The following is a 25,764-nucleotide window of genomic DNA, read 5'->3' as shown; positions in this document are numbered from 1 at the left end:
ATCACTTGCCTGAGCTGTCTCCTGTCAGATCAGCAGCAGCATTAGATTCTAATGGAAGCACAGACCTTGTGATCTAGGTTGTACATTCCTTATGAGAATCATCCCTGAAACCATTCCCACTCCCTGCCCCAGTCTGTGGAAAAACTGTCTTCCATGAACCGGTCCCTGATGCTAAAAAGGTTGAGATTGCTGTCTTAAGAGTATACAGATTCTTCTCTTCCTTCCTACTAACAGAACTTGACATAAATGCTTGCTACCAGACTTTTATCCAATTGATAATAATTACTATTAAAACAACCTGCAACCCTCATCTGCTTCCTTACTCATTATATACTTCATTTATCTTTCTCCTTAGCATGAACCACTGGATAATATACCATAAAATCCATCTGTTATTAGCTGCTTTCCCCAACTAGAACGTAAACTCCATAAGAGCAGGAATTACTTTCTATTTTGTTCTATGCCATTTTGCCTACACCTACAATAGTACCCAATAAAATAATAAACACTTAAATTTATTGAATGAATGGAGTGTATAAAGTGTAGTGCGTAAGTCATTGTTAAGAGTGGGGGAATAGGAAAAAGAAAGAAACTTGGACTGACAGCCTGAAGACTGTGGAGAAAATTGAGACCCATCCATGATGAACAAACTATGATGGACAGCAGGCAAAGGGAAGACCACTGATAACACTTGTGACGGGGGCAGAGATAAGCGAAAGGAGAAATGAGGATGTGTGGCTTCTCCACTGAAACTTTGTAAAAAATATTTCTATGATGGTGCTTCTAAGCAAAAGCACTTCTTAATCGTTTAATTGGTTCAGCACTACGTAAAGGGAAGAACAAAACAAGTCAGCAACATCTAAGACTCACAACTCAGTATAACAAACCAACATGGAACAAAGCTTTGGCAACATACTGTTCTCTTGCTTCTGGATCCATCTTTTCATCATTCTTTTTAATCAAGTTCCAGAATTTTCTTAGCTTAGGTGTCTTTTTTAATTCTAATTCCAATCGTGCCTGAAAGAATGATGTGGCATTAAATCAGCCATAACCCCAATGTAAGAATATAATATAGAGCAATGGGATAAAACCAGATAGAAACGTGACAAAAGCTGGAACCTAAGAAACTAATACCTACACTTTAAAAAACTAGTTCAATTCCAATACCTGTCAATAGAAAAAAAAAAAAGACAAAAGAAATTTCTCGTTAAGATTTTAAGCTCAGTAATAAATTTTCTTTCTTATTTCTAAATTTTCTTTCTTATTTCTAAAATTCAGGACTTCAATTTGAAAAATATGGGCATTAACATTTAAAGTTCAAAAGTCAGTCTGAAACAATGCATATAAAACAGCTATCATAATAAGGAAATGTCCATACCACCACTCTTTCTCATGGCACTTATCGGTTTTTAACTTGGTAATAATTATTTATAGGTGCCTGTTTTAACCTTCATCAACTGGTACCTATGAATAAGCTTGCATATCTGAATGTCTGCAAAACCACCCACGTGCAGGAAATGAAATTCTGAATACAGTATTATATAGAAATCTGATAGTTTTAACTTTACTCCCTAAAATCTGTTAATTTGGCTTTGATACTCGACCATATTATCCAATAAGACTTTGACAGAAAAAATGAAGTTGTTAATATTAAACATAATTCAGATGTTCTCCTATAGCTGTATGTACGTTCCATTCAAGGAAAATTAAAAATTCAAGTCTGTATTTAGTCTCATCCAGAGACATACCTATGAATAATAATATTTTACTAAATTAACTCCCTTTATGAGCTCAATAGATATTACCTTATTTCACCTTAAAATAATAACATTAGGAGAAACATTTATTGGCTTACACATAAAAGCTTTAAAACTGAAAAAAACTACACCTATGATTAGTTAATGCGTAGTAAATTAGAAAAATTTGGTGGGGGATTTTTAACTGTCATTTTAATCCATATCAAAGCTACACCATCTAAAACCACATATTCCACTTACAAATACATGTAAGTTTCTGAACTGAGATACTTACAGGCTGTAAGCCCATCCACATCGGGAGAGAGATAAGCTGCTGTACTTGACTCCGTATCAAGTCTACTTCCTGTTTAAAACAGTCATGAGGGGAAAATATGCCATCAATTCTTTCAAATTAATGATTTTTTTATTATTAAGAAGTTCAATCCATTTTTTAAAGAGATAAAGCTAAGCCTCATGATTTTCAAATTCCATATCTGTGATTTCATCAACTTGCAGAATGTATTTGCAGCCCTCAGTTCAATACTCCCAATGCTTCCACTGTCATTCAGTGACAGCACAGAGCAGAGCCAAGTGTGAACTGCCCAACACACACGTTTAGAGCTGAGGTCAGACAAGGTGGGCTCTGCCTTCTTGCTTCAGCTCTCTTACACTAGCATCTCTTTTTGGTCTATTTAGTGCTGCTGCTGCTGCTAAGTCACTTCAGTCGTGTCCGACTCTGTGCGACCCCATAGACGGCAGCCCAGCAGGCTCCGCCATCCCTGGGATTCTCCAGGCAAGAACACTGACGTGCTACTTTCTCACAATATTGTGAGTTTTGCTGGTGATTTTGCTATTAAAAATGGCCCTAAGCACAGGGCTTCAGTGCTGTTCAGTGTTCCCAGGTGAAAGAAGGCTGTGATGTGCCTTAAAGAGAAAATACTGTGTGTTAGGTAAGTTTGTTCAGACGTAAGTTACAGCACTGTTGGTCACAAGTTCAACGTTAACAAATCAACAATATATATAAAGTGACTTTAAACAGAAACACATAAAACAAGGCTATACATCGATCGCCTGATGAAAATGTGACCAGAGGCTTGCATGAAACTATCTCTGTATTTTCCCTAAGAGCAGTGGTTCAGTTTTAGCTAATTCTGTGTTCACAGCTATTTTTTAGAGCGTAACTACCTCTTAAATAATGAATACTGGTGGTAAACTGAAAAAAAGTACCAATAATAAGCTAGCTTTTAAGTTAATTAAACTAGCACCAAACTACCAATACTAATTAAATCTTGGTTTTGTTCCATTTCTGACAAGGAATCACATCTATTTATATTTGCTTTGTTGAATTTAATAAATGTTAAAGAGACCCATGTGAAGTACTACATGGAAACATCCATCTATCAACACTGTTTTCAGGGTAAGAAAGAACCTCATGCATTCTCCTGCATGGGTCTAAATGCACTATCAATTCAGGAGCACCTATATATATATATACCTATTTATATATATGTGTATACCTATTTATTTAAAGATAAATACCTTCAGATAACCACAGGAGAGAAGTACACATGAAATATTAATTACTATAAATGTTTATTTTTTAGAGCATAATCTTACGAAGAATTAAAAATGTATCATACGCAACCCAAGAGATTTTGAAAGATCATCCATAATCACCCCTAAACAGTCAACTCAAAACAAGACCTGCCGGGTTATATATGAGGTATGACTGAGAAGTAATGAAGCTATGTCCCTGTGCATAGTTTATGATACTGATCTCATTACTTAATGTTCATGTTAACAGACTCTTTGCTGCTCTATATTTGGAGAATTTCAATTCTTATTATTTTACTTAGAAGCTAGATATAAAAAAGAAGGGATCAAGTCCAAATCTATTAAAAAGCAAACAGATCCTACAAGATGATTTTCCCAAGAAGGGGCTGAAATGTTAGCATTGTCCTCATTATCCACTACTATGAGGAGTTGGCTCTAGAGCTCATCTCATTTACAGTCAACTTAAAAGAATAAGAAAATTTGAACATTCTCCCCAAAGATAAAGTAAAATTACCAAACTATTGAAGCAGTGGTCAAGAAAAAGCAGTAAGACTGTCTGTTCATGGAGTGAAAATTCACCATCAGTTTCAGCTAATGCTGCTTTCAAGATGCACTTGAAAAAGAATGGGAAGTGATCTGGCTTCTTCTTAAAAGTCTGAAAAGAGAAAGAATAAAAATTCATTTTGAAATGGCTTGCTCACCTCTTTTTCTCCTGTAAGCAAACACTGGCAGACTTTTTAGGAGTCTATTAACCAAACATAGTAATTACAAAAAGATTACTTGCTTACTTAAAATTCACTGTAGCAAGTCAAATAGAGATTTCTGGTAGGACAATGTGAGAGTTGCAGAAATTTTCAGCTAATAAAATAATGGCTTTGATTCCTTCATTTTTTCTTCAAGTATTAGGCTGGTAATTAGCTTAGGATTTGTTTTTTTATTAAGGATCTAAAGTGTTTTAATTCTTTTAATTTAAACAAAGAAACATCTTTAGCAAAAATGGAAGTCTTCCTATTCTATTTAATCTCAAAGACACCCTTGCCTTTATATTATCTCTTTACTCTTAATATACAAATAATGTTTTAAAAAGAAAAGGTAAATAATGTAAACATACTCAAGCTTCTCTGTGATCTACCTCCCCACCTTTCTCTTAGCTCCCTTTTCTTTCATAGGCAAGTGCTCCAAATGTATGACCTACACTAGCTGTTTTCACTTACTTCTCTAAAACAAGTTTCCATGTACAGCACTCCCCTGACGCTGTTACAGCTGTCAAGTTCTAAGGACGCTTACAACCCTCAACTCCTTTTTGATGTGAAGGTTTTCTCTTCTTTGTCACTTTACAAGGCAGTGTCCCTGGGCATCTAGCCTCATTCTTCATCTCCCTCTCCCATTACTTCAACTACCATATGCTAATGATTCTATAGACACATCATCAGTCCAGATTTATTCAGTCCTTAGATTGCTTTGTCTACTACAATTACATCTAGATAGTCCAAAAGCAACTTAAACTCAGAAAGTCCAAAACCCAATTCAACAATTTTGTACCCGCCAAAGTATTCCTCAACCCTCTTCGACCTATCTTGGTAAGAGGCACCTCTCATCTTTTACACTCAGTTGCCCAAACCTGGAAGGTTACTGAAAATAATATCCCCTCCCTCAAGCTACTTCAATTATCAAATCCAATCAATTTTACTTCCCAAATCTGTGTGTAAGCTCTTCTCTGTATCTGTATCAACTCTAATCACCAAAGTGGTCTTTATAACATGAAAACTGATGAAGTCATTCTCTGCTGTCCCTCTCCCTTCCTCTGGCAGTTCAAAGCAACTTTAAGAAACCTCCAAGATTTCTCAATAAGACACAAGGCCCTTATACGAAGGTACTAATGAATATTTGAGGGTCCATGGTTTTATCTTAAAGAATGCTAACACCTTTTCATTTTGGAGACCATCCCCTCAAAAGAGATGGCAAGTATACATGGCTTTCCTTCACTTAAAGAAGTATGATTGAGGGGAAGGAACTCTTTTGATGAGCTGACCATTTCATAATGGCCAAAGAAAACCTAGATTTTGGACCTCTGTTAGCTGATCAAGGCTCTGTTATAGTAGCCAAAGAGAAAATGTCAATTATAAATTTCAAAAGAGAAAACAGATCCCAAATCAGATAAAGAGAAGACTGAAATTACAATATAAGCACCTGTCTTGACTTTAGACATACTACTTTACTCTGGTAAAACTATAAACACATACTCTGTTGTGAAACAAGGCACTGAAAAATATTATCTCATTGAACATTATGTATTTGAGCTCAGTTCAGTTGCTCAGTCATGTCCGACTCTTTGAGCTACTTAATATAAAATATACTTTATCTGATGTAAAAGTCTTTATAAAAGTCTTTATAATACATGCCATTCTTTGTTTTAAGCACAAAGGAGAAAAATAATTTCACATTCATAATTTTTCAATTCACAGCATATTAAAGAAAGAACTGAAACCAAAAGAAATATCATTGAGTGGCCGAAAAGTTTGTTTGGCTTTTTCCATACCATCTTAGGAAAGACCTGAACAAGCTTTTTGGCCAACCCAGCATTTTTCATACATCCATTCTTTTTCTCAATATTTACTTTATTTTTGGATAAAGTTTTGTTCTAAAAATATTATCAGTAAAAAAGTTACTTTGTAACAGCTTAAGTGAGCACAGTAAGAAAGCTATAAAGTAATTTAAATCTGTTACCTCCCATGCAGGGACATTTTCTCTGAATTTTTCATTCACCATACAGCAGATTGACATTAAATAGGCTTTGCTGGACACTTCTGGAGAATAATTCATCCAGAGGTAATTTTCAAGATACTGGCTATGAAGAATAAAAAGGCATAGAATATTTCATTATTTACTACCATCTCATTATATCACTCTCCTGAAAAAGTCTAATTACTTACAACTTTTTGAAATCTGTATTGATAGTCTGAGAGCCCTTCACAAATTAATCTATAATGTAGGTCAGTCCTACTATTGGAAACATATGTAGCAAATATAGCTCTGGAGAAGGAGAGTTTTATACTTTCAAAGTAGGAAAACAAAGATTTCAAAGATTACTGACATATATAATTATCACCATTAGAGCACTTGATATTTCCTTATCTAAGGTGCTTCACAGAGTAAAAAACAAAAATATCTGACAAAAATTATCAGCTCTAAAATCATATGATGGACAGCTTCACAGACAAAAGTAACTGAGAAATTAACACAAATTCATATCAGGACCAAATGATTTCTGAAAACTAAGAAAAAGACTTACTCAAAAAGAGGATTTGTTACTTAATTTACAAGGCATTTAACATACGTCAGTTTTCAAGGTAACTGGCATTTTCTCTTCAAAATGCCAAAATTCTTATTTAAGACCGGTGAAAACATTCTAAACTAAGTAATTCTGATTTTCAAAACAAAACTTAACCATTTCTTGTTCAGAGTAGTTATAAACATCAATTACTGTTGTGGGCTGTAAAATCCTCTCAAGCACTAATGTAGAACACAGAACTAGTTTCTATTTTAAACCACTCCACATGTATAACTTTTCAATGTAACTTTTCACTTGCGTCTTCATGTACACACGCATGCAAGCACAGGTGTACACACACACTTGTGCATTTTGGACTGCGCTGTAACACAGAATTTTTCTACTTCCTCTTAAGATTCAAAGGTCTCCTCATGTTGATATTTCCATGGGTCTATCTTTAGGAATCATTCTTACTTAGTTTGCAAGAGCCTAGGAAACTGGTAAATAATATTTTATCCTAAATAACTGCCAAAAGGCTCCAAGTTATAACTACTCTTTCATATAGTAAATGCATGAAACTTCGTATCATTCTATGTTTACAAGTTTAAATTCCTCTTCCCTAAATTATGCCCTTCAGAACTTCTGCTAGCAAGTCTGTTAGTATGAATCTGTCTGAACTCTGTTTATTTCATGCAGTTTAGCTGGTGATAGAATTCTTTCTTGGTTGATAAGTCTATTTTTCTATTTACTAGACTCATTCTACTATCTTTTCTATTATTGCAATTGTGAAGTCTACAATCAATTTGTTCTTCTTCCTCTGAGTAATCGTTTTTCCTCTAGTAGATTTTAAGATTTTTGTCACTGTTGCTGTGTTCACAGCTTGCTAAATATACTTTCTGAATCTTACAGACTCATATCTTAACTGCAGAAAATTCTTAACCATCACCTCTTCTAAATTGCCACTCCCTCATTTTCCCTAAATCTCTTCTAATGGACCTTCTCATTCTACCCTCTATATCTCTTAACTGCCTTGTATGCTTCTATTATTTGTTAATTTTCTCAGCTCTAAATCCCCATTCACTAATTCCCTCTTTAGCTGTGTCTAATCTATTCAACTTAACCACTGAGTTTTTTAATTTCAATGACTGTAATTTTCATTTTCCCCCAAACCTGTCCATTTTTAGTGTCTTGTTTCTATTCACATATTCTATTTCTTCTTTTATACTCATATTAATTTTAAACATGATTTGACAGTATATATATTATTTAATTACCTGTGGTTTTCTGAGGAGTATGTAATTCTGCTCTTTGTTGCTTCAACTAAATCTTGCTGTAATGTGCCCTGTAATTTGAGAGTCTGGACGCACATTCATCAAGGTTTTAGCTGTAGGATTTTTTTTTTTTTTTTGGCAGTCTAGATGGAATACATATCATTTCAGAGTATCTTTATGTTTGATTCTGCCAGATGCCCCACAGATATCATTGGCTTGCCACATTTTTTTAACAGTAATATCATGGGTATTATCTGATTACACAGTGAACTCCAAACCTATTCTTTACATTTTTCAGATAAGGAATCTGAGAATATGAGAGTCAATGATCTGCCCAAGATGATGGACTTAGCTCTGTGATATATAGATGATACAGACCACACTCCAAACTAGATCTCTTTAAACCAAATTTAAGGACTGTTCACTAATTCCCTGATTCTATTTTGGCAATTGCAGCAAATGTAATCTATATAATAACATGCCCCTCTGATGAGTTTTCTCAAGATTCAGTTCACTTTCCTATACCTAGAAACTTTCTCCATGCCATCTCACTTTCCACTCTAGCAAGAGACCATCAATTATCTCTACTACAAACTTGAGAATTATTGTGTCTGGAGGCTGGCACAGAGAAAATGGCATTTTCACCAAGAAATTACATAAAAGTTCCTGGAAGGTAATGACCCACTTTATCAGTTATTAAAGATCTTTCACTGTCATTGGTGCCTTAAATATGTTCTGCTGCTTTCCCCTTTAGTTCTTGCAATTCTCCTGGTATCTGATATTTGCGAGGACCATAGAACTCTGGTTTTATCCTAACTGTATAACAGCATCCACTTGATTTTTATTGTTCTTCTTGAAAGATGAAGAAAAAGTGTGATGAAAAAGTGTATTAATCTAAGGGTCATATGGATCCAGTTTCTAGCCTAAGTGCTCTCTATTAATATAAGGAAGATCTTATTGGAATTGTTATGAGGATTAAATGATATCAAGTATTTAATAACAATACAGTTCTTAAGATATAGCAGGCACTTCACTTACTAGTTAATTTATAGCTACAAACTTCAATTTTTCTCTGCAATAATAAGAACACCTCAGCTCAGTTCAGATCAGTTCAGTCGCTCAGTCGTGTCTGACTCTTCGCAACCCCATGGAGTGCAGTACGCCAGACCTCCCTGTCCATCACCAACTCCCAGAGTTTACCCAAACTCATGTCCATTGAGTTGGTGATGCCATCCAGCCATCTCATCCTCTGTTGTCCCCTTCTCCTCTCACTTTCAATCTTTCTCAGCATCAGGGTCTTTTCAAATGAGTCAGTTCTTTGCATCAGGTGGACAAATATTGGAGTTTTAGCTTCAGCATCAGTCCTTCCAATGAATATTCAGGACTGATCTCCTTTAGGATGGACTGGTTGGATCTCCTTGCAGTCCAAGGGACTCTCAAGAGTCTTCTCCAACACCACTGTTCAAAAGCATCAATTATTCGGCACTCGGCTTTCTTCACAGTCCAACTCACACATCCATACATGACCACTGGAAAAACCACAGCCTTGACTAGATGGACCCTTGTTGGCAAAGTAGTGTTTCTGCTTTATGCTGTCTAGGCTGGTCATAACTTTTCTTCCAAGGAGTAAGCGTCTTTTAATTTCATTGCCGCAGTCACCATCTGCAGTGATTTTGGAGCCCAAAAAAATAAAGTCTCTTACTATTTCCACTGTTTCCCCATCTATTTGCCATGAAGTGATGGGACTGGATGCCATGATCTTAGTTTTCTGGATGTTGAACTTTAAGCCAACTTTTTCACTCTCCTCTTTCACTTTCATCAAGAGGCTCTTTAGTTCTTCTTCACTTTCTGCCATAAGAGTGGTGTCATCTGCATATCTGAGGTTATTGATATTTCTCCTGGCAATCTTTCTGATTTTAGCTTGTGCTTCATCCAGTCCAGCAGGTCTCATGATGTACTTTGCATATAAGTTAAATAAGCAGGGTGACAAGATACAGCCTTGACATACTCCTTTCCCGATTTGGAACCAGTCTGTTGTTCCATGTCCAGTTCTAACTGTTGCTTCCTGACCTGCATACAGAGTTCTCAGGAGGCAGGTCAGGTGGTCTGGTATTCCTGTCTCTTGAAGAATTTTCCACAGTTTGTTGTGATCCACACAGTCAAAGGCTTTGGCACAGTCAATAAAGTGGAAGCAGATGTTTTTCTGGAACTCTCTTGCTTTTTCGATGATCCAACAGATGTTGGCAATTTGATCTCTGGTTCCTCTGCCTTTTCTAAATTCCACTTGAACATCTGGAAGTTCATGGTTCACATACTGTTGAAGCTTGGCTTGGAGAATTTTGAGCATTACTTTACTAGCTTACTTTACTCACCTTAATTTTGAGGTGAGTGCAATTGTGTGGTAGTTTGAGCATTCTTTGGCATTGCCTTTCTTTGGGATTGGAATGAAAACTGACCTTTCCAGTCCCATGGCCACTGCTGAGTTTTCCAAATTTGCTGGCATATTGAGTGCAGCACTTTCACAGCATCATCTTTCAGGATTTGAAATAGCTCAACTGGAATTCCATCACCTCCACTAGCTTTGTTCATAGTGATGCTTCCTAAGGCCCACTTGACTTCACATTCCAGGATGTCTGGCTCTAGGTGAGTGATCATACCATCATGATTACCTGGGTCGTGAAGACATGTTTTGTATAGTTCTTCTGTGTATTCTTGCCACCTCTTCTTAATATCTTCTGCTTCTGTTAGGCCCATACCATTTCTGTCCTTTATTGTTCCCATCTTTGCATGAAATGTTCCCTTGGTATCTCTAATTTTCTTGAAGTGATCGCTAGTCTTATGCCATTTTTGTGAGGATCAAATCAGTTTATGAAGGGAGTTGTTGTTTTTCAGTCTCTAAGTAATGTCTGACTCTGCAACCCCTGGACTGCAGCACGTCAGGCTTCCCTGTCTTTCACTATCTCCTGGAGTTACAGTCATTAAAACAGAGACTGACTTCTGATGCAGACTATACCTCAAGGGAGGGTGGAGAAGTGGAAAAACCATGAGCTTTGGCATAAGACACTGGCATCCTAGCTCCACCAATTACTTAAATGCATTATCTTGAACAAATTACTTAACTGCTCTGATCTCAGTTTTTTTCCTTCACTATATGGAAAGTATAGTGACTTTTTGCAGGATTACTATGATTGTTCTATATATAAAATGTTTAACATTATGTCTAGCATAAGGTTCAATAAATGACAAATACTACTATCATCAACAACAATCTTGGCTTTTACTTCCAGTCTACTGACCATACCTAGCTGTAATATAATCTAAATTATAATCTAAAAATTGCATATCCTCTTCTGCCTGAAATATCTTTAAGTGGTTTAGGTCAGGACAAGGTTGGTTTGGTCATAATAAATAAGCTTGGAAGGAAAAAAATGGCTATAAAATACATTCCAGTTTACTTCCATTGTAACTACAGGAACCAAGTAAGAGTTCAGAAATTGCTCAGCACACACTATCTTAATTAGTGAGAAACAATTCAAAATTCAGTTACACTAACAATGGAACAACATCCTTAAAAATAAAAGACATCATACACATATTCCAAAATAAGCCAAACACAAAAATATAAACCTTGAAAAGTCTATAGTAATTATTTTCTTACCAACTCACAGAAGTGTACAGAAAACCTAGTTAAAAGTTAAGTCATGTTGTCATCTTTAACTTCATCAAAGTAAAGTCTTTTAACTCACCTAAATTCCAAGAGCATTATCTTTCTGATAGCAAACCTAAAAATATAAAAGTCAATAGTAAAAATATTTAAATAGGGAATATAACATTTCTGAGTTACTAATACAGATGTATTCTGGAATCTTGTTATAATACTGACTTACACAGCAGAATAATTATATCCAATAAAACATTGGAGAAAGCAAATTTTGCTTTTATATTTTATTTTGTTCAGTTTATTTATTTTTAAAAACTATCTAAGAAGAATTATATCCTATTCATATAACAAACACAATTAGCACCATGACATACAAAGATATAACACACAAACTAATAAGCCGAGTAGATTTAATCAAAACACAAGTGCTCATCAATATTCATAATATTGGATCACCAATATTATTGGATCACCATTGCCAAAAGCTAGTCTGCCTCAATTTCTTAAGCACTAATCTTCTTTCATTTAATAATGATCAAATGGAAACATTCTGCTGAAGTCATGCCTGCCTTCCTATATAAGGGACACGTATTTGTATTACAGGCATGTCATGTAGTCTTGATATTAAGTCTAAAATATTAGAAAATTGTAGAGACAGTATCAGATATTTCTGTATATACTTTAAGAAACAGAAGTGTTTGTTTTATATGGATAAATGATCCTGTAGTTAGGGTATCTCTGCAAAGGTAGGTTCAAATGTCCACTAATTTAGCTTTATCATTTTGTATATTAGAAATAAAGAAACCAGACCAGAACCATGCCACTAGATATAAGCTTCCAGTTTTGCAAATTAAACTTGCTGAGACAGGTAAAGAGCTTAACTAATACTATATATATATAAGATATAAAAATGGGTCTAGAGACTAGACATGCCAGAAAATCTTTAAAGGACGAAAAGTTACAAGTAATAATAACAAATATTACTTATACAAAGTTTGTTAAAAGGCTGACAAGGACTTGACATGAACTTCTGAGCTATCTACTCCAGATTGATTGTTACACAGATGAAAAACTCAAATAACATCTGTGAACAAAGGAAGCCAGCACAAAAGAGTACACATTATGTGGTTCCATTTTTTTTTTTAAAGTTTAAAACCAAGCAAAATTAAACTACAGTATTCATGTTTGCATACTTCCATATTTAAATGGTAAAGCAAAGGGCCATACAAGGGTTTCTAGGATGCTGACAATGTTGGTGTTGGTTTTTTTTCCACATTGGTGGTGGTAAAATTCAGAAGGCTATACATTTCTGTACATTTTATGCACTATCTGTTAATTTCATTGTAAAGAGGATTAAACATTTTTAATGAAAAGAAATCTAAACATTGGCAAAAGTAAACCGCTCTATAAGTTATCCTTTTTTCTTCCGTATAAAAATCACTTGGATGGATTCATAATTGGATTAACAATTAAATCACAGTGTATGGGTTAAGAGAGTCCTAAAGAGCAATTGAACCCTGTCCTATTTAAGAACAGAGTATTGGATAAGAGCCAGAGAACAAGGATATAATAACTGGAGCAGCCTCTTCATCTACCTATGGTAAAATACCTTGGGCTAGTTACTTAACTTCTCTCTACCTCAGTTTTCTCATCCATAAAAGGAAGATAATAGTTAACGTGTCGGCTCACATGTGATACACCTTAAGGGAGGACTACTGCCCGATCATTCAACCTAAAGTAGCAGTCTTTGTCGCTGTACCCTAATCCCACTTTAATTTATAGCACTCATGACCTGCTGATGCTACATCTGCATGTGTTATCTGTCTAGGTAAGAATTAGAACATAAGCTCCACGAGTTAACATGAGACTTTACCTGCCATGTTCACTGATGTACCCCTAGCACTAGAATGGTGGCTGGTGCTCAAAGTAGGCTCAACCAAGTCCTCTATTCATTAACTCTACACCTAGATACCTAACTGCTTATTCTACATCTATAAGGCTCTTTAGTAGCTAGAATTCAACATTTCTATACCCAATCCCATCACCAACAACAGCAAAAGTCAGGAATGGCACCTAATCACCTGACTATCTTGGCCAAAAACTTTGTGGAGTCATCCTCGATTCCTCCCTCCCAACACTCATCACATCCAGCCACCAACCATCTCTTCACTTCCCTCTCTCTCAAACTGGTAACTCCTCTGTATCTCAACTTCCCATGCTAACCCATGCCATTATGATCTTTAACCAGACTACAACAATATTCACCTAGCTAACTTCCTGCCTCTTGCCCCCTCCAACAGGGGGCATTTTTAAAATATCACCATCAGGCTTTGCTGGTTTCCTACTGCTCTTCAAATTTAAAACAAACAAACCTTAACATGGTCTTTGGTCCTCTTAGGACCAAAGGCTCTAGAATCAATCAGGCTCAAAAATCAATCATTAAAACAAAACAACTAACCTCTTATTTTGACACTGTGTTTATAATATTTAGCAAAATTCACCTCCTAATTTCATGGAACACATGAAAAAAATAAAATCTGCCATTTTATAATTTCTATGACATTCATAACATGAATGTTTCCATTTCATACTAAAACGGTTAGTCAATTACCTTTTAAAATACTGATTGGGCATATATGTCTACAGGTGCAAATAGGGAAAAATGTCCAAGACACAGTTTTTAAAAAATCACAGGGGTAGGGAACTGGAACAGGTGTATATATAAATAAAGACACTGAGGGTTAAGGGTCAGGGAAGAAGATTTACTGAAACTTATCCCCTTCTGTGTATTGTTCAAAATAATTTTTTATTACATATATAGCTTGTACAAAATACTTCTTTGTTTGGTATTTAATTATCATTATGTTTACTTTTCCAATTTTTAAATAATCTTTTGAAAAGATTTATCAGAAAATGGTAAGAAAATTAGTATTAACTGAACTGAAATTTTAAAATCTCTTATGCTTAGTCTTCCTCACATTCCTTCAAAAAGAAAATAAACCCTAAAGAACTTAATCTCTCTAATCTGAGTCAAAAATTACAAGGCAAAGAAATATCTTATGACTCTTCAGCAGCTAGATGTAATTTTTCTAGCTACCATCTCCTTGATGACCAAATCAAGAAAGAAAAGAAAGTTCCAAGTTTATAATTACATTTAGTTTAGACGCTGAGATCCAAGTTAGAAACATCTAATTCCTATGTATAAAAATTAAACTCATTCCTACCTTGATTTGACAATTTCTTTCTCATATATATCTTCAATCACCTGTTGTTAAAAATATAAAAATGTTTAATGTCTCAAATAATTTTTTTCAGACTCTGAGAGTTTTCAGTTACTGAGATTACACAAAACAAGTTGTTTAGGAAAGCTATCAAATATTACTGCTAGTGAACTAATACTTCAGAGATATTTTTTATAATCCCATTATATTCCTCAAAATGTAAAATAACAAGAAAGCAAAATAGTAGAAAAAATAAATATGTCTACATAAAAATAATTATAGAAATAATTATTAAAATGATGTATTTATTTCACTTCTAGGGAAAACAAAAACTCACAAGATCAGGATAATTTTTAAAACCTAGTTTTAACAAGGTATACTAAATGTTAGCAGGCTTCATCTAAGAGTTTTAACAATGTGTTTTCAAAAATCAGAAAGCAAACTGAAAGCACAAAGAAATAACAGAAACAAACACCATTCTGTTTTCCAAATGCATGATAAAACCTCAGATTTCCATTTACTTGGGTTGGGGGCAGGGACAAGGGGGGGCGGGGAGTAAAATGGTATAATCCCTAAGAATTCAGGTTCTGGAGTTGGAAGCCTGATTCAAACCAGCCACCTTCACTACTGACGGCTACAACCTCTGCAAGTGCCTGACTGCTCTAAGGCTGTTTCCCAGTATACAAAAAGGATCTAATTATACTATTAAGAGCCCCATGAGTTTGCTAAAAGACAACACACATAAAGAATTCAGCCCAGGTCCTTGCATATGGTGAGCCTTTAATAATAGTTAACAGTAGTAGAAGTAATAGTAGTACTAGTGATAAGAGTAGTTTTAAAAAAAGTTAAAATTATAAAGTGCTTTAACACGGTATAATATAATTTTATGGTAACTATGATATCTTTTAATTGCTCAGAGTATATCTGTCAAATAAATGTTTGTGGGTGGCAAAGGCAGGAAGATAATGAGGCAAGCAAATCTTGAATTTATATGAAATTTCTGTTTTTTTCTGCTTTCTATCAAAATCTAAATTATTAAAAAATAATAAAATGAAGGGTATAATTTTCTTTAAATACCAAGTTAAAATAAAATTTTTCTAAATAGGCATACATAGCTTCATCTAGAATTATCTCTAGTATTAACTAAAATGATCTGAATATAAATTTAATCTCTAAAAATCTTGATCTAATTAGGTTCAACTCTAGTAGTCATCAAGATAATTTTGTTGTCAATTAAAAGTGACTCTAGGAACCCCCAGACCCAACCTACACAAACAACATAAAGTAAGATAAAGCAACCTGGCCAACAATTAAGAGTAACTAATGTATGTCAAGTTTATTATCTTCCTAATGAATAAAATAGGATTGCTGGCAAAACAAATATATTTATAGATAAAACATTTAAGCTCATATAATAAGAAATTTGGGGTTCAGTTTCACTAAGAGAGCCTAAAGTATCACAATTCAATTTATAATGGCAAAGCTTTATATCAGTCTTTACTACACATTAAGTGGCATGCCATATGTCAGCTCTATTTCATGTAAGGACCTCTTTTTAAGAAACGATTTCAGTAAGAATTAATCTTATGTTTAGGCTTTTTTTCTTTTCAATTATTCTAAACTGTGTCACGTGAATCCTAAGTCCATTCTCTAACTGAATATGACTGGCCCCACTCATCTGATCCTCTACACTAAACAAGTCACCCCTCTTCCACCATTACTACATATCTTTATTGAAGTTCGTCAACCAGAAAACAATAGATTCTATCCTAGGTGAACTGTCAAAAAAACTGTAGGAAAACTGCTGTATATTTACAAAGATATTCATTACATGGTTATCTAATAATGATAGATCAAAAACAATCTAAGAATCTATGAACAGGAAAATCCACACACACTTTTTAAAAAGCTTAAAGGAAACACAACATATGATAGTAGAGGTTATCACTGAGAAATGACCTTTTATTCTCTTATGTGTAGCCTCTGTATTTCTCAAATTTTCTCTTATGAGCAATCATTAGTTTAGAAAACCATTCATTTTAACTTTAAAAAAAAGTGAAAACCTTTTGATGAATCAGCTCTTGAAAAAGATACAAAGAGCATACTTATTCATAAAGGATACTGCAAATCAAAAATACTTACCTTTATATCAAAGGGTGACTTTTTCTTGATATGGGGTGCCCAATATTTACATGCTAACTGCAAAAGTAAACAGTATAAATAGTAAGTCATATATTCATACGGCTGTAGAGCTAAAAGACCAAGATCATTCAGTAACAAGCACTTCTGGCACAGAGCCACGTTAGATAAGAGTCATTTACCTACTAAGGGGATTACATGGGCTTGTAGATCAGTTAGCATCTTTGGCCACAATCCACTGAATGTCAGTAATGCCCTGCATGGCAACCTGCTACTGTGATTTTAAAAACAAAACAAAACATACTTTTCTAATTACCCCTAGGGGAAAGTTAATAACCACAGTCAAACATCTTCAGCATAGAGCTAAGGAAACCCAGGTTTAGAAAAATTAAATGAGCTGCCCACAATAAAATGTTAACAAGTGAGCCAGTACTAAACACCAGATTCAAAGTCCTCAGGAATGTTGATCTGCAAAACAATAAATCTTTAAGTGATTACCACACTCAGGAGGGCTTCTTTGCTGGCTCAGTGGTAAAAAATCTGCCTGCCAATGTAGGAGTCAGTTAGTTTAGTCACTCCGTCATGTCCGATTCTTTGCAAATCCATGGACTGCAGCACACCAGGCCTCCCTGTCCATCACCAACTCCCGGAGCTTGTGCAAACCCATGTCCATCAAGTCAGTGATGCCATCCAACCATCTCATCCTCTGTCGTCCTTTCTCCTCCTGCCCCCAACCCCTCCCAGCATCAGAGTCTTTTCTAATAAGTCAGTTCTTCGAATCAGATGGCCAAAGGCTCCAATGCAGGAGACTAGGTTTCAATCCTTGTGACAGGAAGATCCCCTGAAGAAGCAAATAGCAACCCACTCCAGTATTCTTGCCTGGGAAATCCCATGGACAGAGGAGCCTGGCTGGCTCAGTCCATGGGGTCACAAAAGAGTCAGACATGACTTAGAGACTAAACAACAATAACAGTAGTCTATTAAGTGACAGCACTATGTCTCAAAAGAAACAATGTATATACTTTAAGAATACTTTATCACTAAAAAGTGCTTATCATTAAAAAAGTGAGATCACAGAATTCAGATATCTGATCTTCTTTATAACTAAATTTCAACCTCTACAACTCATTCACTCAATAATCATTAGAAAGCACCTTCTCTGGTCAGGTGCACCAGGTGCTCAGAAATAATGGAGGAGGAGGGGCAGGGAAACGGTACTATCCCTACATACTCTCTGTCCCATCTCTACCGTCCTTCCTTTCACAAGTTCGCTCTCCTGGCTTCTTTACATACACATCATAAGGCATCTGCACTGCATCTCCCAGGACTCCCTGCTCTTCCCCAACTGGCTCCTTTTTTGGCATTCAGGTCTTAGGTCAAAACCACCTCCGAGAGGACTTTCCCGACTGCTCTTATACACTCCGCCTGCTCTGTCACAATGCCGTTTCATTCTCCTGATAGCAATGATAACTGTCTGAAACTACACTGTTCATTTACTGACTCTAGACTGTAAGCTCCCTGAGGGGAGGGAACTAATAACTTCTACCCAAAATTTCAAGTATATGTGAAAACAGAGTTCTAATCTGGAGCTATGACAAACCTAAACAGCATATTAAAAAGCAGAGACATCACTTTGCTGACAAAGGTCCGTATAGTCAAAGCTATGGTTTTACCAGCAGTCATGTATAGAAGTGAGTTGGACCATAAAGAATGCTGAGAGCCTAAGAACTGTTGCTTTTGAATTGTGGTCCTGGAGAAGAGTCTTGAGATCCCTTGAACAGCAAGGAGATCAAACCAGTCAATCCTAAAGGAAATCAATCTTGAATATTCACTAGAAGGACTGATGCTAAAGCTGAAACTCCAATACTTTGGCCACCTGATGCGAAGAGCCGACTCACTGGAAGACTCTAAAGCTGGCAAAGACTGAAGGCAGGAGGAGAAGGGGATGACAGAGGATGAGATGGTTGGATGGCATCAGTGACTCATTGGACATGAGTTCAAGCAAAGGGAGATAGTGAAGGACAGGGAAGCCTGGTGTGCTGCAGTTCATGGGGTTGCAAAGAGTTGGACAGAACTTAGCGACTGAACAACCATAACAATCTAGTCTTAAGTTATCTGCAAAAACCTCTCCAAATTAATGTAGATTGATGACAATGAATTAACCATATAAGAAAAGGGTGGGAGGAGCGGAGAGGATTAGGAATCTAAGCAGAGGGAACAAGGTTGAAAGGCCAGGAGGTGAAAGATAGCACAGCACAATTAAGGGCAGTTCAGTATGGCTAAAACACAATTAGAAAAGGGGAAATAACAGACAAAACTGGATATAAGCACAGGCTGGACTATAAAATGAGTTGGATGAATCCAGTCATTATCCTAAGGGCAATTAGAACTCATTAGAAATTGTAAGAAGATAAGTGAGGTGATCAGATTTGTACTTGGGTAAAATCACTCTGACAACAATATGAAAAATTTGCTCGAGGAGAGCAAGTGGAAAGACAGGAACACAGGTTACGATACCTAGGTTCAGGAAGAAAGCCATAGAAACTTGGCTTAGGGCACAGAAAGCAGACAGATTTAAGAGACATTTAGAATGTAGCAAAGTGCAGGCTAGGAAAAGAAGGACTCAAAGTGACTCCTATGCTTCTGCCTTGGCAAATCTGCTGAGACAGGGCACAGAGAAGAAAGAAGTTGGTGAGTAGTAAGTTTTACCTTGAGTTACTTGCACTGTTAGTCAATACCCCAAACAACAAATAAGGATAGGAATGCTGCTAAGAGCTACCGGGGATTGTATTTCCCTATTCAAAGCCAACCGCGGTTCACAATAAAACACAGTAACGGGTTCTAGAGGAACACTCACGTATTAGCGTCGGAGACTGCTCTTCCTAGACCCATTGATTTGGAGCAAGTCTCTTGTCTGACTCTCATCGCTCCGCTCAAAGATCGAGGTTACTCTAAGGATAAGAATAAGCCTATTCCTCCTTCAACACTCAGTTCAGCATCACCTCTGCTACGAAATCTTGCCAGTCTCAGGTAGACTGGGGTGTTCCTTCTGCGACTTCATCGCTCGAGCGACAAACCCTAACATAAAAGCTTTCTTTTCATGTATCTGTATCCCCCGGAATGTGAACTCCTCAGGGTAGAGTCTCTTTAACCATGGTTTCCCCAAGAGCTAGTGCGGTGGCTGGCACACAGCACATACACTTCAGTAAAAAGACTTGAGTTAATGGATCGATGAACAAATGCCTCCTGGGTGCTCCCTTCCCGAGGAAAATTCCACCCCCTGGCCTCAGAGTCCTCATCCCTTCACACACACCAGACTCGCCCTAGCCCACCTGGGTCACGAACTCTGCGTTGATCTGGGACACCGTAGGGGCCACGATTTTCTTGGGCTGAGCAGGGGCCGTCATGGCAGCACTCTCTCCGCTCCAATGGAAAAGAAAGGACCGCTCCGAGCAGCGGTGAATCTGATGAACTTCCCCTAAGAGGCGATTGCGGCTGCTTGATTCTGAGATGCAAAAATTCGGCGGGGCAGAATATCCTCAAGGTTTACAGTCTCACTAGGAAGGCGTACCGCAGCTTGTACATTCTTCGGGAAGCGGAACACAACAAGGCCGGAAGTGCATGCAAGGTGTCGGCTCTGAGCTAGAGAAGCAAGAGCTTCGCCCTCTCCCGCTTCTGCCCCCTAGTGGGAAACCGACAGAAAAACACCAGCGAGACTGGATTGATGTCTCAGTGGCCTGATAGATGGTGTTGGTGGAGGTTAGGTTGTTAGCGTTGGGGAGGAAGAGGGAGACTTGGGATTTCTTTCAACCCTAAAAAAAAAAAAAAAGTAGTAGTGAAAAAAAAAAATTAGACGGGGAGGCAAGTTTTGGTTTTAACTTTTTAAACCGATTCATGGAAATATAAATTAGTCTATAATGAACGGCACATATATTGTGTGAAATTTGATTTTTTTTCATAGGCACACATCTGTAAAGCCATTACCAAAGTCATAATAATAAGCATATCCAGTGTCCCTAAAAGTCTCCTACTACTCCTGTGCGATCCATTCGTATCCACTGGGTAGAAGTGATCTTTTTGTCACTATGAGTGCTAAGCCGCATCAGTCGTGTCCAACTCTTTGCGGCCTCATGGACTGCAGCCCACCAGGCTCCTCTGTCCATGGGATTTCCCAGGCAAGAATACTGCAGTGGGTTGCCATTTCCTTCTCCAGGGGATCTTCCTGACCCAGAGATCAAACCTGTGTCTTAGCATCTCCTGCACTGGCGGGTAGATACTTTACCACTGAGCAACCTGGAAAGCCTCTCTGTCACTACAGAAAAAGATATATATTATATTATTTCACTTTTGTAAAATTCTATTAAAACTATATTAACCTACAGATTAATATATAATGTATATTAATCTATAGTCTAATCTAGTAATCTAAAGTATATTAATCTGTAGATTAACATATTTTTAATCAGATTTTACAAATATGAAATAATATAGTATGTATCTTTTTCTTTCTTTTTTTCACTCAACATAATGACTTTTATTATTTATCTATCTTATTGGCTGAGCTGGGTCTTTGTTGCTGTGTTTGGGCTTTCTCTAGTTGTGGTAAGCAGAGGCTACTCTTTTTTGCAGTGCACAGGCTTCTCTTTGTAGAGGCTTCTCTTGTTTCAGAGCACGGGCTCCAGGCACACGAGCTTCAGTAGTTGCACGTCTGGGCTCAGTAGTTGTGACTGGAAAGCCCTAGAGCATGGGATCAGTAGTTGTGGTGCATCGGCTTAGCTGCTCCAGAGCACGTGGAATCTCCCTGCACCAGGAATTGAACCAGTGGCCCCTGATCTGGCAGGTGGATTCTCATCCACTGTACCACCAGGGAAGTCCAACATAATTATTTTGAGGTTCATCCATGTTGATGCATGTATTAATAGTTCATTCCTTTTTATTGCTGAGTAGTAGTCTATTTTATGGGCATACCACTATTTGTTAACCTACACATCTATGGACGAGCATTTGAATTGTTTCCAGTTCTTGACTATTCCAAATAATGCACTAAGAGCATTCTTAATATAGACATGTGTTTCCCTTTCTCAAGTAAACACATAGGCGTGGAATAGTCGGGTCATATAGTAGGTGTATGCTTAAATTTTAGGAAACTGACTATTTTCCAAAGTAGTTGTACTATTTATATTCACAACAGCAGCGTATGAGAGTTCCAATTCCACTCCTTTCTCATCCACACTTGGTATAGTTTTTTTTTAATTTTTGCCATTTTAATAGTTATGTGGCATATCTCTTTGTAACTTTAATTTGTATTACCCTAATGACTAATGATGTTGAGGGTCCCTGTGCTTCTTTGCCATTCATGATTATGGAATCCTCTATTCAAATTGTTTGCCCAATTTTTTAATCGAATTGCTAGTTTTATCTTATCATTGAGTTTGAATACTTCTACCACTCCCAAATCCATTCAAAAATGAAACATGTGTCAATGGCACCCCACTCCAGTACTCTTGCCTGGAAAATCCCATGGATGGAGGAGGCTGGTGGGCTGCAGTCCATGGGGTCGCTAGGAGTCAGACACGACTCAGCGACGTCACTTTCACTTTCACGCACTGGAGAAGGAAATGGCAACCCACTCCAGTGTTCTTGCCTGGAGAATCCTAGGGATGGCGGAGCCTGGTGGGCTGCCATCTATGGGGTCACACAGAGTCGGACATGACTGAAGCGATTTAGCAGCAGTAGCAGCAGCAGCAGCTAGTAAACCTTGCCTGGATTACCATAGGCAAGAAACTGGTAACACAGTTGCCTCTAGGGAGAAAGTACTGGGAGAGGGAAGAACAGGAGCAAGGGAAGTCTTATTTTACATTTCACACCCTTTTGAAACATTTGAATTTTGTAATATGTATAGCCTGTTTGAGAATAAACAGTTGTGAAGGAAAACAAGTGTCTGTAAATATGAAAATTAAATATGGAGTCCTTTTCTTCTTCTAATTTCTATGGTATAAAGTTTGTTTTTAGAACTAAAGATGATTTGCATGATCATAATTTTAAATGCAACAGATTTTGAATACATAAAGTATGTAATTACACTTTAATTACAAATAAAGTCTATAAAACAAAAGGTAAAATAAGATTTTCTGAACAGCTTTTATGATGAGTGTTGCAAGGTAGATAAGATTTTGACAAACATCAGGGAGGGACCTCAACACATTAGAAGGCAAACTCATTCCAAGAGTGAATGAAAGGCTCTAAATGAAAACAGAGATTTACAGATAATATTATAAGAGCTTGTAATGATGACTCCATTCACTTCCTTCTTTATATATTCAGTGTACATCTGAGAACGTAACATCAGATACTGTTTTAGACTATATTTTTAAAACATAAAATCATGCCTTCTCTTGTTTTCCAGAAACACGTATTGCTAACAAGAGTTTAACTCAATGGTTCTCAAAGTGTAGCTTCAATACAGCAATAACATAACTTGTGTAAGTGCAGATTTTCAGGCCCAGCCCCAAATACTGAATCAGAAACTCTGAGGGTGCAGCTCATCAATCTCTGCTTTTAACAAGCCCTCTAGACGATTCCAGTGCACACTAAAGTTTGAAAACCACTAATCAACAGGGACAATTAACATAGCTAAGAAGAAAAAGCAGTGGGAGCACTGGAAATGGAGTGCTAGGGTAAATCAAAAAGCCTTTCAGAGGAAGCAGTGTTTAAGTTCAAACTTCAAAGAATGAATAGAAGCTAGTCAATACAGATGTAAAATATTACATGTTCCATGTTGCTTAATAACACCATTGAACCACTTTTCTTTTTCAGTTTAGTTCTTTTTTCCCCTCTAACAGAATTCTGTTTCTCTAATGGAATAGTGCTAATAGAATTCCAGCAGTTAGCCCTGAAATTCTAACCCCTCCTAACTGACAATAAGAGAAACCTCAACAAGAAAGGAATTAAGTGTGTTCTTTCACTGCTTCTGAAGAGCAGATACTCTGCATGAAACAGTCCTAGCCAACATCATTTCTAATAAAGGATTCCTAAAAGTCATGCAGACTTCAAACATGGTGCTATCCCCTTAAAAATGTGTGCAATTATCACTGGTTATCTTACATAATATAAACTGAAATCTGATTTCTGCATATTAAACTTTAGTTTCCTTCCATAATGATGGAATAAAAACAAATTAAACCTGGCTCAACTAAATCTCTTCTTTGAATAGAGTATGAAAGTTTGTATCTAATTTAAATTCATACTATGTAGGTAAGATCAGTTCAATCACTCAGTCATGTCTGACTCTTTGCAACCCCGTGGACTGCAGCATGCCAGGCCTCCCTGTGTCCATCACCAACTCCTGGAGTTTACCCAAACTCATGTCCATTGAGTTGGTGATGCCATCCAACCATCTCATGCTCTGTCGTCCCCTTCTCCTCCTGCCTTCAATCTTTCCCAGCATCAGGGTCTTTAAGGTCAGGTCAAATGAGTTGGCTCTTTGCATTAGATGGCAAAGTATTGGAGTTTCAGCTTCAGCATCAGTCCTTGCAATGAACACTCAGGACTAATCTCCTTTAAGATGGACTGGTTGGATCTCCCTGTAGTCCAAGGGACTCTCAAGAGTCCTCTCCAACACCACAGTTTAAAAGCATCAATTCTTCAGCACTCAGCTTTCTTTATAGTCCCAACTCTCACATCCATACATGACTACTGGAAAAACCATAGCTCTGACTAGATGGACTTTTGTTGGCAAAGTAATGTCTCTGCTTTTTAATATGCTGTCTAGGTTGGTCATAGCTTTTCTTCCAAGGAGTAAGCGTCTTTTGATTTCAGGGCTGCAGTAACCATCTGCAGTGATTTTGGAGCCCCAAAAAATAAAGTCTGTGATTCTTTCCCCATCTATTTTCTATGAAGTGATGGGACCGGATGCCACGATCTTAGTTTTCTGAATGTTGAGCTTTAAGCCAACTTTTTCACTCTCCTCTTTCACTTTCATCAAGAGGCTCTTTAGTTCTTCTTTGCTTTCTGCCATAAGGGTGGTGCCATCTGCATATCTGAGGTTATTGATATTTCTTCCAGCAATCTTGATTCCAGCTTCTGCTTCTTCCAGCCCAGCGCTTCTCATGATGTACTCTCCACATAAGTTAAATAAGCAAGGTGACGGTATACAGCCTTGACATAATCCTTTGGAACCAGTCTGTTGTTCCATGTCCAGTTCTAACTGTTGCTTCCTGACCTGTATACAGATTTCTCAGGAGGCAAGTCAGGCGGTCTGGTATTCCCATCTCTTTCAGAATTTTCCACAGTTTGTTGAGATCCACACAGTCAAACGCTTTGGCATAGCAATAAAGCTGAAGTAGATGTTTTTCTGGAACTGTCTTGCTTTTTCAGTGTTGGCAATTTGATCTCTGGTTGCTCTGCCTTTTCTAAAACCAGCGAGAATATCTGGAAGCTCACAGTTCAAGTATTGTTGAAGCCTGGCTTGGAGAATGTTAAGCATTACTTTACTAGTGTGTGCTGCTGCTGCTAAGTCACTTCAGTCGTGTCCAACTCTGTGCGACCCCAAAGACGGCAGCCTGGTGGCTCCCTCGTCCCTGGGATTCTCCAGGCAAGAAAACTGGAGTGGGTTGCCATTTCCTTCTCCATACTAGCATGTGAGATGAGTACAAGCGTGTGAGATGAGTACAATTGTGTGGTAGTTTGAGCATTCTTTGGCATTGCCTTTCTTTGGGATTGCAATGAAAACTGACCTTTTCCAGTCCTGTGGCCACTGCTGAGTTTTCCAAATTTGCTGGCATATTGAGTGCAGCACTTTCACAGCATCATCTTTTAGGAATGAAATAGCTCAACTGGAATTCCATCACCTCCACTAGCTTTGTTCATAGTGATACTTTCTAAGGCTCACTTGACTTCACGTTCTAGGATG

At 37.1% G+C, this 25,764-nt stretch overlaps 1 protein-coding gene across 1 annotated transcript in view; it reads right to left on the bottom strand.

Moving 5' to 3' along the window:
- Window positions 1-20,472, bottom strand: part of AQR (aquarius intron-binding spliceosomal factor) — an 86,176-nt gene extending 65,704 nt beyond the window's left edge. The window contains exons 1-8 of the mRNA XM_006057191.4: window positions 20,186-20,472; window positions 16,857-16,913; window positions 14,718-14,758; window positions 11,579-11,614; window positions 6,018-6,138; window positions 3,805-3,945; window positions 2,032-2,100; window positions 917-1,017 (exon numbers count right to left, since the gene is read on the bottom strand). Of these exons, the coding sequence (XP_006057253.1) occupies window positions 917-1,017; window positions 2,032-2,100; window positions 3,805-3,945; window positions 6,018-6,138; window positions 11,579-11,614; window positions 14,718-14,758; window positions 16,857-16,913; window positions 20,186-20,260 (641 nt within the window). The 5' untranslated portion in view covers window positions 20,261-20,472. The remainder of the gene's footprint in view (window positions 1-916; window positions 1,018-2,031; window positions 2,101-3,804; window positions 3,946-6,017; window positions 6,139-11,578; window positions 11,615-14,717; window positions 14,759-16,856; window positions 16,914-20,185) is intronic.
- Window positions 20,473-25,764: the final 5,292 nt, after the last annotated feature.

Source organism: Bubalus bubalis, chromosome 11 (assembly GCF_019923935.1).
Source record: "Bubalus bubalis isolate 160015118507 breed Murrah chromosome 11, NDDB_SH_1, whole genome shotgun sequence".
In the NCBI taxonomy this organism is placed as follows: domain Eukaryota; kingdom Metazoa; phylum Chordata; class Mammalia; order Artiodactyla; family Bovidae; genus Bubalus; species Bubalus bubalis.
This window is presented reverse-complemented; position numbering and strand designations above follow the sequence as displayed.